This window comes from Xylocopa sonorina, chromosome 8 (assembly GCF_050948175.1).
Source record: "Xylocopa sonorina isolate GNS202 chromosome 8, iyXylSono1_principal, whole genome shotgun sequence".
Lineage (NCBI taxonomy): Eukaryota > Metazoa > Arthropoda > Insecta > Hymenoptera > Apidae > Xylocopa > Xylocopa sonorina.
Window position 1 is genome coordinate 9,154,013 of NC_135200.1, and position 12,974 is coordinate 9,166,986.

Sequence of the window (12,974 nt, forward strand, 5' to 3'; positions counted from 1 at the left end):
AGTTTTACCGCGACAAAGTATAAAATTATAATCTATATTCGGTTCAAAGAAGACTTATCAGAATGAAATTAGAATCATGATTTTTGTTGCGAAACGACAATGGTATTTCAATCTTCAACGAATGTCAGGTTCTGCTTAAGAAGTGGTAGAATTGTATTTCGAATCCCTACGAATGACAGATTAATATGGACAGTGGTAACGGAATCATATTTTCCTTGTACCACTTACCCCTATTTTCGACCTGATTCTTTCAACCAGGCAAGTCGACAGGGCAATTATAAAATGATTAGAACCGTTTCAGATGTCTTTCTTGCTTGGATTCCTTTAGCATAATGGGAGTTTAGGTTCTAGGAATTGGAGACGAAAAAGGGCGAATACCTAGTCGTGGGAATGCGCAAGTCGCGAGAATGTGCACTGAATGCCCGGTGATTTTCTTGTGTGCTAATTCGAGGTTTTGCTCCGGTGAACGAGTTACTCTTCGACTCCTGAACAACGACCGTGTGTACATCGTGCCCTATGCACATTGCGCGTGACGATCCGTCTTTTTGCGTGTTTCTCTCCGACATGAAAATTACACTGCGCGAATGCTCGGGAAAATTGGTATATTCCGTTCAAACTGGCCTAACGATTAAACTCCATTGATCAAACGGGTATCTATATAAAATTTTGCTAAGATAACTCGATTTAAACAAAAAAAAAGTTGAAAATAAAAAAGACGGACTGCTCATTCACCCCGCAAAACCCAAGGAATGCTCCTCGATTGCGGCAAGAAACAGGACCCAGAAAAAGCATCCGAAAACAGAGAGAACGAGGTTCTCCCGGTGGTTGAAATGACGTAACCGGTAGCGTAGCTCGCCGGGTTTCTTTGACGCGTGCACACGGCAAAGGAACCCGCGTCTATCGGCCGCGAGAAACTGGTTCCGGAATGCGCGACGCGGCGCAGCCACGGACTGGCATTGGACCCCCGGTGTAATGCACTTGAACGCGATTGCATTCGAGGCAAAGGGTACAGTGGTGGACTCTGTTCTGTCTCGCGGTGGCCGTTCCGGACGCCGTCGCTGGGAGGCGGAGAGGGACATTTGGCTATCCGCCAACACGGCCGACCGAAATGAACGAGGTTCACGGTCGAGACTGGAATTCAGAAGCCACCGCCTCGGCTGGCCCTCGAATGAGATCGTAACCGCGGAAACGGCCACGTATCCACCCTTGGAATTAGGCGACACTCCGCGATAAACAATGCGTCCGTACAGCGCGATGAGATGCGCGAGGGTTGGCTGAACGTGTCGATTGGATGAAATTGAAAAGGAGCGAGAACGCGAATCGTTATTTAATTAAAGTTTCCATAATTGGACGGTACGGTGCATTCTTCGTGTTGCTTTAAATCTCGTCGAATTATATTTAATCCGCTCTTGGGATTGAAAAGTAAAATATATTTTAAAAAATCTCTCCGTCCGGTGTGCTAGTCATACCTCGCGCATTAAGCAGCACAATTAATCCATTGAAAAATGCGAACAATAGAGACTTTTAGTAATCCGCCGTCGTCGACGCCCATTCTGCTTCCCACTACGTTTCTACCTCAAAAACCAAGCAATACAATCCGCTAAATATAAGTTGAACCTTGCCAGTCTCGTTTACCAGCAGCGCGGATCAATTAACGGGGTTTCCACCCAAGGGTCCAACGGTTCACCTGCTGGCCCGTGAATCATTCTTCTGAATCAATTAGACTGCGGTCGCATTATGACCACGAGGTCCTCTCAGAGTTTCGTATAATAAAGAAGCAACGCGTATTTCGAGCCGCTACAGGCTCGCCTCTCCAGTTAGGGAAGAAATTCAGCAATTTCTCTGTGCCGGTATTGGCAGTCTAGCATAGTGGCTGGGCTGAGTCAGCGCGCGGGCCGGTGTTAGACAAAGGGCGAAGGGGTTGGAATTCTCTCGTTTCTTTCTTCATTTTTTTTTTTTTTTTTCTCTTCCGTCAGGGGCTCGCCTTGAAATAACCACCCGTCGCGGGTTTAGCCGGCGATGGAGTGCACTTATAAGCGAAGTGCAGCCAGGAAGCCAAGCGCATATGGTTGCAGGAGAAACACGCATCGAATTCGACGACGGTGCCACGTGTTCGAGGGTCGATGCACCGTTTTCGTTGTTTCGTTCGTTCCTGTCCCCGTTGCCGTACCCACGATGACTCCCTTCGCACGATGCTACGAGGTGGAGGAGAAGCCAGCATTGGGCTAGGTTAAGCGCGTCCTGTGCTCTCCATCGAGCGTAAACAATGCGTCGAGAGTGGCGGTGATTTAAATAACCCTGGCATAACGAACCTTCGGCGGGCGTTTCGGTGGGAAGCGCCGCGTGGTCGATCGTTGCGAAAGGTGCATCGACTCTTTTGTACCGACACGTGTTCCCTTCACGTTTCCCTGCGTTTCGAGGGGAGGGGGAGACAATTAATATGTCGTAAAAATGACCAAAATGGGTAAACTTTGAGCGTGGGGTATTGGGTAGGTTTTCCACTGACCATTTACAGCTAAAATGGTACTGTATATAAGAGAAGATGAAGAAATATAGGAAGGTTAAAAAGTTTGGACTTGTTTTGAGATACTGTTCTTGAAGGGGGAAGTGTAATTAATCTGCAATACGATTGATTGGACTTTTTGCTCCGAACGTGCCTCGGAAGGACAGAGTGTCACTCGTATACAAGTACTTTGCTCCTTTTTACTTGCAGAGAATTATGAACAGAGCCATTGTAGAGACGAAAGTGTGCTTACTTCCGTTTGCATCAGTGTACACTTGTGGGAGCCAGTATTGTATAGTAAGAGTAGGTATTATTGCTTCTACGTAGGTGAAGAGATGTGACAAATGAAACAAAAGCCGAATAAAATCTCTGCTGACGGACGAACGCGGTTAATTCAGCGCACATAGATAACTGCGTACCATTTCGCAAAAAGGTGAATATGTTTAAATTCTCTCGTCTCCTCTCCAATTGGTTCTACCGCCTCTCCATCAAAGTCGTCTCGCGAATGAAATTTAACTTCGAGTGACTAATGATCGTGAGCCGCTGGTTTTTGCAGCGGGCCAAGAACGCGTTCGGTGCACCAGGATGGCAGGATATCGATTCGACGGGAAAAAAGGGATGCACGATAGTTGGACGATTGCTCTCGACCAGGCGGCGGTACAGAGGAATCGGTGCTTTTGCCAATTCCGTCGCGATTTTCCGCCAATGCCGCATTCTGCTGCACGTCTACATATCCTGGAAGCCGATTTACCGATTTGCGTCGGCGGCCATCCGTTTGGTTAGAGAGATGCGGAGGCGCGAACTTCGCATTTACTATTGCCGCGGAACATTCGCGTTACGAGACAACCGTGCAGGCATTACGATGACCGAAACTTCCTGGTAGCCGTCCGTCTCGCCAAATCCGCTAGGAAACTTTACCATCCGGATGCGTCAGATCGCAACTATTGAAAGAACTTGCATGTAAAAAGAATTTATGAATACGTTTGGCTGTGTAGCTGCTTTGAAAAGTGTATTGGTTAGTAGTTGTAGTATTGATCCACTTTGATAAGAGAGAAAGAGAGAGAGAGATGGTAGAAATTGCTTTTAGAAATTTTAGAGAGTCGAACCGAAAAGAAGTTATTAATGTGTGCACATATATATAACTATACAGTTAAAATGGTGAACAAATTCAATTTCTTCTCCATGAACTAGTTCATAAATTATTGCAGTACTACCCCCCTGAGGAGGACCGCCAGAATCGATAGAACGCCGGAAACCGTTCTCAAAGTCCGCAGGCTTGTCCAAACAAAGAAAAGCGTGGTCTTGCCCCGAAAGAAATGGTCACGGCACGTGGAAATCGTCTGGTATGAGTGGTAACGCGGATTTCACTTTGATTCGGGCTGGTTCACGCGAGATATCCTGCCCGATAACCGGAGGCCTCCGCAAAATGTTGCGCATTGCGTCTTACAACACGCAGTGCCAGCTATAGCTTCCACCTGCTGGGGTGCATGCCATCGTCTTCCTCTCTCCCTTTCTCTTTCCCTCTGCAGTCTGCAGGTGGTCAACCCCATGCTTGCCTTCCTCGTTCGGCACCAACTTCCTCCTTTCCTTCGATCGAAGTCGATCTAACCAATAAGACTCGCGTTTCTTCAAATTTCTCAATTCCAATCGAGTGTTAAACGTTTTCTTACTCTCTCGATGTTCTACTTTGCTCCTCGAGAGTAAGAACAATGGAAGGAATGTGTGCTTGGATGTTTGTACAGATGCGTGGATAGCGCTGAAACGTTTACGACGTGGTTAGTTTGATTGATCGAACCCCTTCAGCGATGGGCAATTTTGGGTAGATCAACATGGGTGAGGATTTATTTCTTAAACGATGTTACTCCTGTTAACCGTGGATCGTTATAGTGGGATGTTCTGTGTACGCTCCATTAATTTTTGTGTTAGTTATTTCAGAGGGATAATACCATTTTCGCATTTACTTTTGCGGAGTAAGGCTTATCTAGTAACAGACTCTAAGCTCTCGTTTGAAGTGGTTGCGTTATTCATTAGCTTTGGTGTTGAAGCATCGCGTATACCAGTGCAGTATTAACAGATTTACGCACTGATACAGCGTTGCTGTTGGTCGATACAATCGTTTCGTTGGAATTTATGAATATTTTATTAAAAAGCATGACGAAGTAAAAAAGGCGTAGGTGATAACCGCAGGATATGCATATTAACGTGACGATAGGTGTCTGTTTTCTTTTCAAGCGAAGCTGATTCATTTCAAAGACCGTAACGGAAACGTTTACGCGTCCCGCGAGATTATCGGCCTAGGGAGAACTATCCGGCGGGGGTTTCGAGAGTTCAGTTTCAGTGAAAACTTCAACCCTCGTGGAAAGTGTGCATATTTTTAGGGAGGAAGCGGAGCGTTTTTCGAACAGATCCGGTATACAGTCTCGCTTACACCGTTAGTAAAAGCAGATTATATCCACGCCCTGCAGGCCCGCCCTTGCGCGTAAATGCTTGTCCTTTCCTCTCTTTCCATACGTGTGTGTTCAGTGTGACAGCTGCGGTGCTTAAAATAGGGGTTCAGTAGTTCAGCAACGTGCACCGTTGCTTTTGTGCGGCCACGATAACAGGAACATGTGCCGGATAAATCGTCCAACGATTGTCATACTGAATAAACCTGATTTTTCCTTTCAGAGAGCCCGCTGTTCGTTCCTTGGCCAACGATGATGAACGAACGATCGGGAAATATGTTGGTCTCGTTGCACGACTCTTGATTCTGCTGTTCATTTGTTCATAAATCAGTGGCGAGGTCTCTGGGCAAGCCTTAGATCGATATTAAAGATTGTTTTAGTTTTTTTCTGGAGTATTTTCGCTTTACAATGTATGTCGCATGATTATTATTTTATAAATGATTCTTATCGCTGTGTTTTAGTATTATGTTGCTTGTTTGATTGAGTATCGAATACCATATTGGACGAATTATACGGAAAATTTGAGCCAAATTGGTGAACCAAAGATCGTATACACCCCTTGTGGGGTTGGTAATCGATGCGTTCGATATAGGGCTATTAGTGACTCATAAATTTCATTGGCAGCTAAATACCGTCTCTATTTCATCCAAATTGAAAGGAAGAGGTAACACAGATGCTCGTTATAATCAATGTAGTATAAATACTCTTCCAAATTTTACAAAAAGGAATTTTTTATAGAAGAAAGAAACTCTAAATTATTAGAATTATATGCTAAATGAAATCTCACACATTGTATTTTAATTTTAGTTCTGCTTGACTACGGGTGGGATTTGGATTGAATTCTTCTGTTGGTTTTTGTTGCTACCCTTCGAAAAGAAATATAAATGATTTCTAATCCGTTCATTGATCGAATTCCGTCTGGTTACCAACCGACAAAACACGTTGCTATATCATTAAACTACGGACATCCACTTCGCAGACAAAAAGGTGAACCGAGCAGACCCGTCTGAATACCTTTCACCCTTTTGAACATTTTTATGACTTCCTTCGTCCGTGTATAACGTAAACGTATAATAAATTGAAATTCAGATTACGTAAAATTTCACACACAGTCGCCGATTCAATTCAAACACTTAAATTTATTATCAGCTGCAAGAAAGTAATTTATATGGAAATTTAATGGTTCGAGTATTTTAAAATTGTACGAACTTTCGTGAATTCTAATAAAGATTAACATATGATAATGCATCACGTTCACATTGAAATTGTACAAGTGCAGATTTTATAAAATAATAGCAAAGAAATACAATGAAACGAGATAATTAAATAATTCTAACAGTTTAGTAAACAGTTGTAAAATTTGTCGACCATTTGTCAAACATTTCTCCGTCTTTGCATTCAGGGAACGCCGCAGCTTTTAAGACGTTCGAAGAAAGTCATATCTTACGAACAGACGTAATGTTTCCATTCGTGAAAAATGTTCTTTCGAACTTTAACAGTTTCTAGGGCATTGTAAAATTTTCTGTGCTCCGCGTAGTGTTTCGCGGTTTGAATATCGGTCCGCGGTGACGTAAACTTTTCGACCGAATCGGAAATTCAAAGGAGGCTGCATAAAATGCAGGACGAATGCAGGCAGCGGCTCTGATTTATGCGAGCGAAGCTGTGATATTCGCTTGTCCAAATTATGGGATCGTGGTTTCCGCTTTGAAATTCTGAAAACCGGATAAACACAGAGCAGAAAGTATCACACAGCATTCAGAGTATCCACGGTTTCACGTAGAGATTATTTAAGCCTTTGAAAGTATTTGCGGGTGATTAAATGTTTGAATTTCTGCTATCCAAAATCATTCACATCCGTTAAATATACATATAGAATATACAATACTACAAGTCGAAATACACTTCTCATAGAATTGTACAATATAGGACACAATTATTTCCTATTCGCTTAGCAACATTTTTGAAAAATTTCATTTGAAAAATTATGTCACGCAGGAAATTCTCTGCTAGTGGAAATATATTTCCTAATTTCTAGCTACCGTAATTATCTCGTATTTAGCTTTTACAGTTAGCACATCATTACCACGCTGACGACACTGCAAAGCTATGCAAATAACACCACCAGATTCATATATCTTACTATACGTAACACACTGCATATAATATTTAATATCCAACATATCCTACAAAATTCTATAATAATTTAACATCACTCCAGCAATGCTAAAGTAATAATGTTCAGAAGGTTCGCGTATACATATAATCAAATGCAATGAAAATCATGTAATGTAAAGTTAATAACGATAACAGAAATTGACGTTGTCTAGAGCGTAAAAATCCTGTAGGATACTCATACTGTGCATTCAGTATCCAAGAGCAGGGGCTGCGTAAGAGCAGCCCCTCGTTGTGCTCCACTTATTAAAGCTCTTCGAGTGTCGCTCTTCGAGCAGCTATAAGCAGCGAGCATGAAGCTGCTGCTTCTTATTTCAGCCTGGCCGCATTAAAGTTCCGTCTTATTTCGGCGCCTCGGAGGAACCGAGTAATCGGCTTGTTTCATTTTTTTTCCCTGGCGGGCCGTCTCGTCTGGAAAAACGCGTCGTCAGACTTATTCTCGCTGCTCTTCATTTTCACGCCCGCATTTTATATAATACGGCAACCTGTTGTACACTTTATCTCATTACGCTACAAATTCTATGGAACCAAGGAAGTTTCATACGTGAACGTATAACCTTTTCCATATTTATATACTTATAAAATATTTAGTGGGGCTAAATATTTTACGATTATTTTTTACATATGTGTACTGTCCTTTGCCTTTTTTTATTGTAAACGAAACATCTCGATATCTTTGTATGCAGCAAGAATATTCGTTCTCATACGTCTGCTTCATTATCCCGGGTATCAGCATCTCGAGCGAACGTCTTAATTATTTCAGACGATATGCTCGCGTTTCGTACCTTCGAATAAATATTGCATCAGCGGCTTTTCTCACGTTCATTGCAAATTGAAACGTTAAACAACGAAATCTCAAGGTAACGGGTAACGGTTCGTCGAGAAGGAATAATTGTCTCGGTTATTTTACTTTCAACGATTTAATTTCGTTTTCGTACGTGTTTACTTTACCCCGAGACGTGCGAAAATCGTATTGTAACACGGCGAAAGGGATAATAAATCGTTACCGAGCTGGTTATTTCTAATAAATTATTCATAAGACATTCGTCTATGCATAGATGCACGTTTCAACGCTACGCGGATAAGACGATTCTGTTCTCCATTCGCGACTGTATCCATGGTTGCACTGGTACCGCAGAGTGCAATTTTGTGTGTCAACGCGAACCACTCGTTACCGTATCGCATCGCGTGGGACTCGCAGACACTGATGGATTTCAAAGCAAAATAAATGGTGGTCCTCAAGACGCAGCCAAAGCGAAATTATGTTACGTTCCGGAAATAAAAAGGTGCATCGTTCGTTTACCCCGGGCAAACTAATTTCAGTTTGATTAACGATGCACGCCTTTATCCAGTGATGAATTAGCATAAAATTTTGCGGCTACTTTTTTGTGTGTCTTATCGTTCCATTTGCTCGTCGCGTCATTTCGTTCCATCGAATTTTTCTCGACCGCAATTCTATACTTCGTTTTATTCGATGAAACTTTTCTCGCGTCTGAAATTAATGAAAAATGTTGACGAACATCCGCGAAACGCTCCACCAGGCAGAAACTATAAACTTCGAGTAAAAATGGTGTTCGCAGGAAGATATTCCCGTGAGAAAAAACGAAGATACCGCTATCTAGTGCATACCACGTAATCCAATCGTTAAACTCGGGAAATTGTATGTTTTTTCGAACGAAAGTGTATTTTATCGTACCTGTAATTCATCATCGTCGAGCTAACGCGACTGATTACAGATTACACGACGAAGAGACGAGGAATTGTCAACCCAGCAAGACCGTCTAACGATAAGTCGATGCTTCGAATATAATAGTAGGCTATTTCTTCTTTTTTGCCTCTTCTTACTCGTTTCTTTTTTCCCCCAACAAGACGAGACTCCAAAGAGAGAGAAAATACGGTGCTTAGGAAAATTATTATCGGGACGACCATCGATTATTGTTTCAGCGGTCGTTATAATTTATCGACTCGCAGACCTAGTTCCTCGTTACTCTTGCTGGGTCTTATTTAACGGGAAGGTGGTTTCTTTCATCGCATTATTCTTCCGAGCATATCGTAAAACAGAGTCCCATAAATCGTCTAGTCCGCGAGTATGGTTTCATTTTTTTATTACCGTGCTGTGAACAATCTCATTTATTATTGATTTATGCAGTTCCAATAGCCTGCTCTAATCGAGCAATTTTTTAAAATTATAAATTAACGAGTCACAGATTGATTACTTTTCTTAAAATCGCATATAGGTACACACTAATTACTATCTTGTGTACATTCATACAATAATTTATAATAAAGATTCATTAAAAATCCACTGTAAATGTTGTTAAGCGCGAGTTTACACGATGCACGTAATAAAATCACGTTAATTCTCTCTTTATTTTCGCAACAGTTTAATAGCTGAGGCTCGTAAAAAGCTCTCGAAACTAAGATCGAAATAATCCCAGCAGAGAAACAAGATATAACTTTCTGGTACCAGTGGAAATGTTTGTTTTCCTTTCCGCAGCTCTTTTGAGATTAAAAATGTTTCGACAGCGATGGCTAAACACTTGTACAGCTGAAGAGGAGGCGACTTTTCTCGGGAATAATCCTATCTCAGATACTCCAATTAGGGTGCATTAGCGTGTTAATGCTCGAACCAGATTTAAATGAAGCTTAACTGCATTAGTGTCACTTATAATTTGCGACGTTAATTTCCTACTATGTTATCCGTCTGTCTCGTTATCAGAGCTAAATGGAAGTTAATACAGGTTGTTGTTAAATAAATTTAGCACAAAGTTCTTCGTTATACCATTTGTGCAGTTATTCTTATAATAGCTTTTACTCCATTTTAACAAATTATTTTTGAAAATTGGAGAGAAACCAAAGAAACAAGAAGTATTCATTGAAAATTGAAATGTAGAAAGATTCTTTCAACCCCAGCTGCCAAAGCGTTCCTCTGGGTCCTCCGGCGATTCAGTGCGGATCCCAAAAATGCCGCGAAGCAACTGAAAATGGTTCATAAAGTTATAATTTACAAGCGCGTACGCGCATTATGCTCGAATTCCATGCAACAACTCGATGAGTCATGGGGTTTAGGCGCGCATAATTTACGGGGCACCAAAAGGATGAAGATGGAGAGAAAGAAAAGAATGCGAACAGCCGGATGCCGTGGAGCGGAGTCACATGGACGTAAGCCGACACGTGCACCCTCTTTTCTGACACGGTTCGATGATTTTTAAGACGGGGAGGCGAACGCGGCGGACTTTCTCATCGATTAACCGACGTATCCACCGTCGCGACTCAACCCGTTTCCCTCGATCATTCTCTTTGTTTCATGCCTAATGGTCCCACGCACACTTCCTCTCTTTCTTAATTACCTTTCAAACTTTGCTTCGTCTTTTCTTTCGCTGCGACTTCGATAATCGTGCCGGGTATTGGTAAAGTAAATTTTTGCCGCGTAAACGGTCGTTATTCATGGATGTGTGCAATCGTTGATAATACTGTTCTTATCGACCACGTCAATAACTACCTGCGAGCAATTTATGGCACGTTGAATGTTCATTTGGAAGGAAATTATTAAGCGGCAATTTCACGCGCGGTTATCACGATTTTTCGTTACGTTACTCTATTTCTTTCTCTCCGATGGGACATGGAAATTTATGAAAATATCCTCTCGAAATCGAATTCGAATTGTGCCGATTATCATAAGCGTATGATCAATTTATCGCCGCGTATCTTCCAACAGTACAATTGAACTACGTATTGAAATTCTCTCTCTCGATCTTTTCCAGAGATCCTCCAGGAGCCGCGCTTCACCACTCAGCCTTCCAGCAGCGGCAATATACTTAGCGAGAATCGACCGAAATTTCTGCAGTGTCAAGCGAGAGGTGAGTAAGGAAATTCGAGGAGATCCAATCGACGGAAACGGTGATTTCAAATTTATTAAAGAATCCCTTCCTATCAATTTCACTTGAGGCATTATACATATTCCAACGATGAATGGATCGAGGAGACTTCTCTGCGAAATTTCGCGCGACAATCTTCTTCGCATGACGTGCATAATTTAATATCGAAATTTCATTTTTCAGTAGATTTTATATTAACCTTCCTAATTGCATATCAAGTTTAAGGTGAAGATCAAATAACATATTCGTAGAATTTTCAATTCATGACATAGGAATTTCGATATTCGTTGAATCTTAATGCACAGATCGCAGTTAAAACGGGGTGATGTTCGTTTCTTGAAGATGTAATTCTTCGCGTTTTTTTCGGGATTTTCCATGTTTAATGGTCCGTCGAAACTGCCAAAATTTCCAACGTCAGGTTCGCGTCTCCATTGTTCTCACGAAATATCGGATAACAGCCGGATGAGACGGTGACCAGATGAAGTCTTATAGTTGCAGCTTGGTGCCTGGTAACGTGATCGTATGACCCTGTACTAATAGTATTAGGTCGCTGTATGGCGTGTATATTATAATATGCGGCTCGAGTAAACGAGAAATGCCCATGGTATTCGCGAGCCAAAGAAACACCTCTAATTGTCGTCATTCGTGGCATTTAAACTTGCAACGAGGCAATGGAGCAACTACTTGCAACGAATATGAATATATGAGTCATAAAAAAAGAAAGACAGTGGGAGCATGTAAACGTAGTTTGTAAAACGGATCTATTTTCAGTTTAGCAAACGGTGGTCCCAAGGCTAAGACTAAATGGTGTGCACATGGTCGTATTTTGTTCGCAGGGAATCCTCAGCCGAAATACAAGTGGTTCAAGGATGGGGCGCCTCTCAGCAACGAGCTCACTTCGGAGCCTTATTTTCGAATACATAGCACTCGCAGAGAAGACGCGGGAGTGTACCACTGTGTGGCCACGAACGATGTGGGATCTATATTTAGCGAAAGAATTACATTTGCAATTGCCTGTACGTATCAGCTCGATGTGACCATATAATGACACTCGCAAACAATCTTATCGTTTAACACACCAGCTTGGAATAGTCAGAGGATCGACGACCGAATGGGAAAGAGATTACTCTTCGAGAATTGTACATTGTGTAAGAGATTACACCTCGAAACAGTTAATGATCTTTTTCTATCTATAAAGTGTAACAAATCGAAACCAGAAAACACCCAGTTTCAGAATCGAACGACAAAACTACTTGGGTCCGTAACTGTGAATAATAAATATGTCGTTCTATATTGCACACCAAACTAGATGTCATATCGTGTAGGACACGATGCTCTGATTATTACGAGCGGCATATTTCGCAGCATCATGAAAGTAACACCGTAACATTATCCTGTCCAGATATGGGGGTGTTCGAGGACCTCACGGAGAGAATAGTGAGCGTGAAATCGGGCAGCGCGGCTGTCTTAACTCTGCCACCGATAGAAAGTCACCCTGCACCTGACGTTACGTGGTTCACATCCGATGGTTCGTTGCTGTACGGCATAAAGTACGCGGCTGTTCATCACACGTTGCTTATCTTGAATGCATCCGAGAGCGACCAAGGCCTGTATAGGTTCGTATCGAACTGCACAGCCGATTGGAGAACGTACTTCGCGTAGATGCGCAAGAACATGTGGTTACTTTTAAAACTTGAATTTCACAAGCCATTTTCTCTGAATACAAATCTTCATTTGTCGCATATTTAAAGAAAATGTTCCTTCTACACGTTACCATGTTAAACAGGGCCAGAGCCATCAATACGCAATTGGGTAAAGAAGAGAACAGCCCGTTCTTCAAGCTGCAAGTCACGGAAGATGCTAACACCGATGTGCCACCTACTATCATAGTAAAGCCAGAAGACACGCAGATTATCAAGGATCAGGATGTCACCTACATACATTGCATAGCTAACGCTAGGTAGTTTTGGGTTCTTA

General features: G+C 42.2%; 1 protein-coding gene across 7 annotated transcripts in view; it reads left to right on the top strand.

Annotated features, from left to right (window-relative positions):
• The window catches only part of Sdk (sidekick cell adhesion molecule), a 41,939-nt gene that overhangs the window by 17,226 nt on the left and 11,739 nt on the right, over nt 1-12,974 (top strand). For all 7 annotated transcript variants that reach the window (XM_076899341.1, XM_076899344.1, XM_076899347.1 and 4 more), the window contains 4 exons: nt 10,884-10,979; nt 11,834-12,013; nt 12,400-12,613; nt 12,784-12,957. In XM_076899341.1, the coding sequence (XP_076755456.1) occupies nt 10,884-10,979; nt 11,834-12,013; nt 12,400-12,613; nt 12,784-12,957 (664 nt within the window). The remainder of the gene's footprint in view (nt 1-10,883; nt 10,980-11,833; nt 12,014-12,399; nt 12,614-12,783; nt 12,958-12,974) is intronic.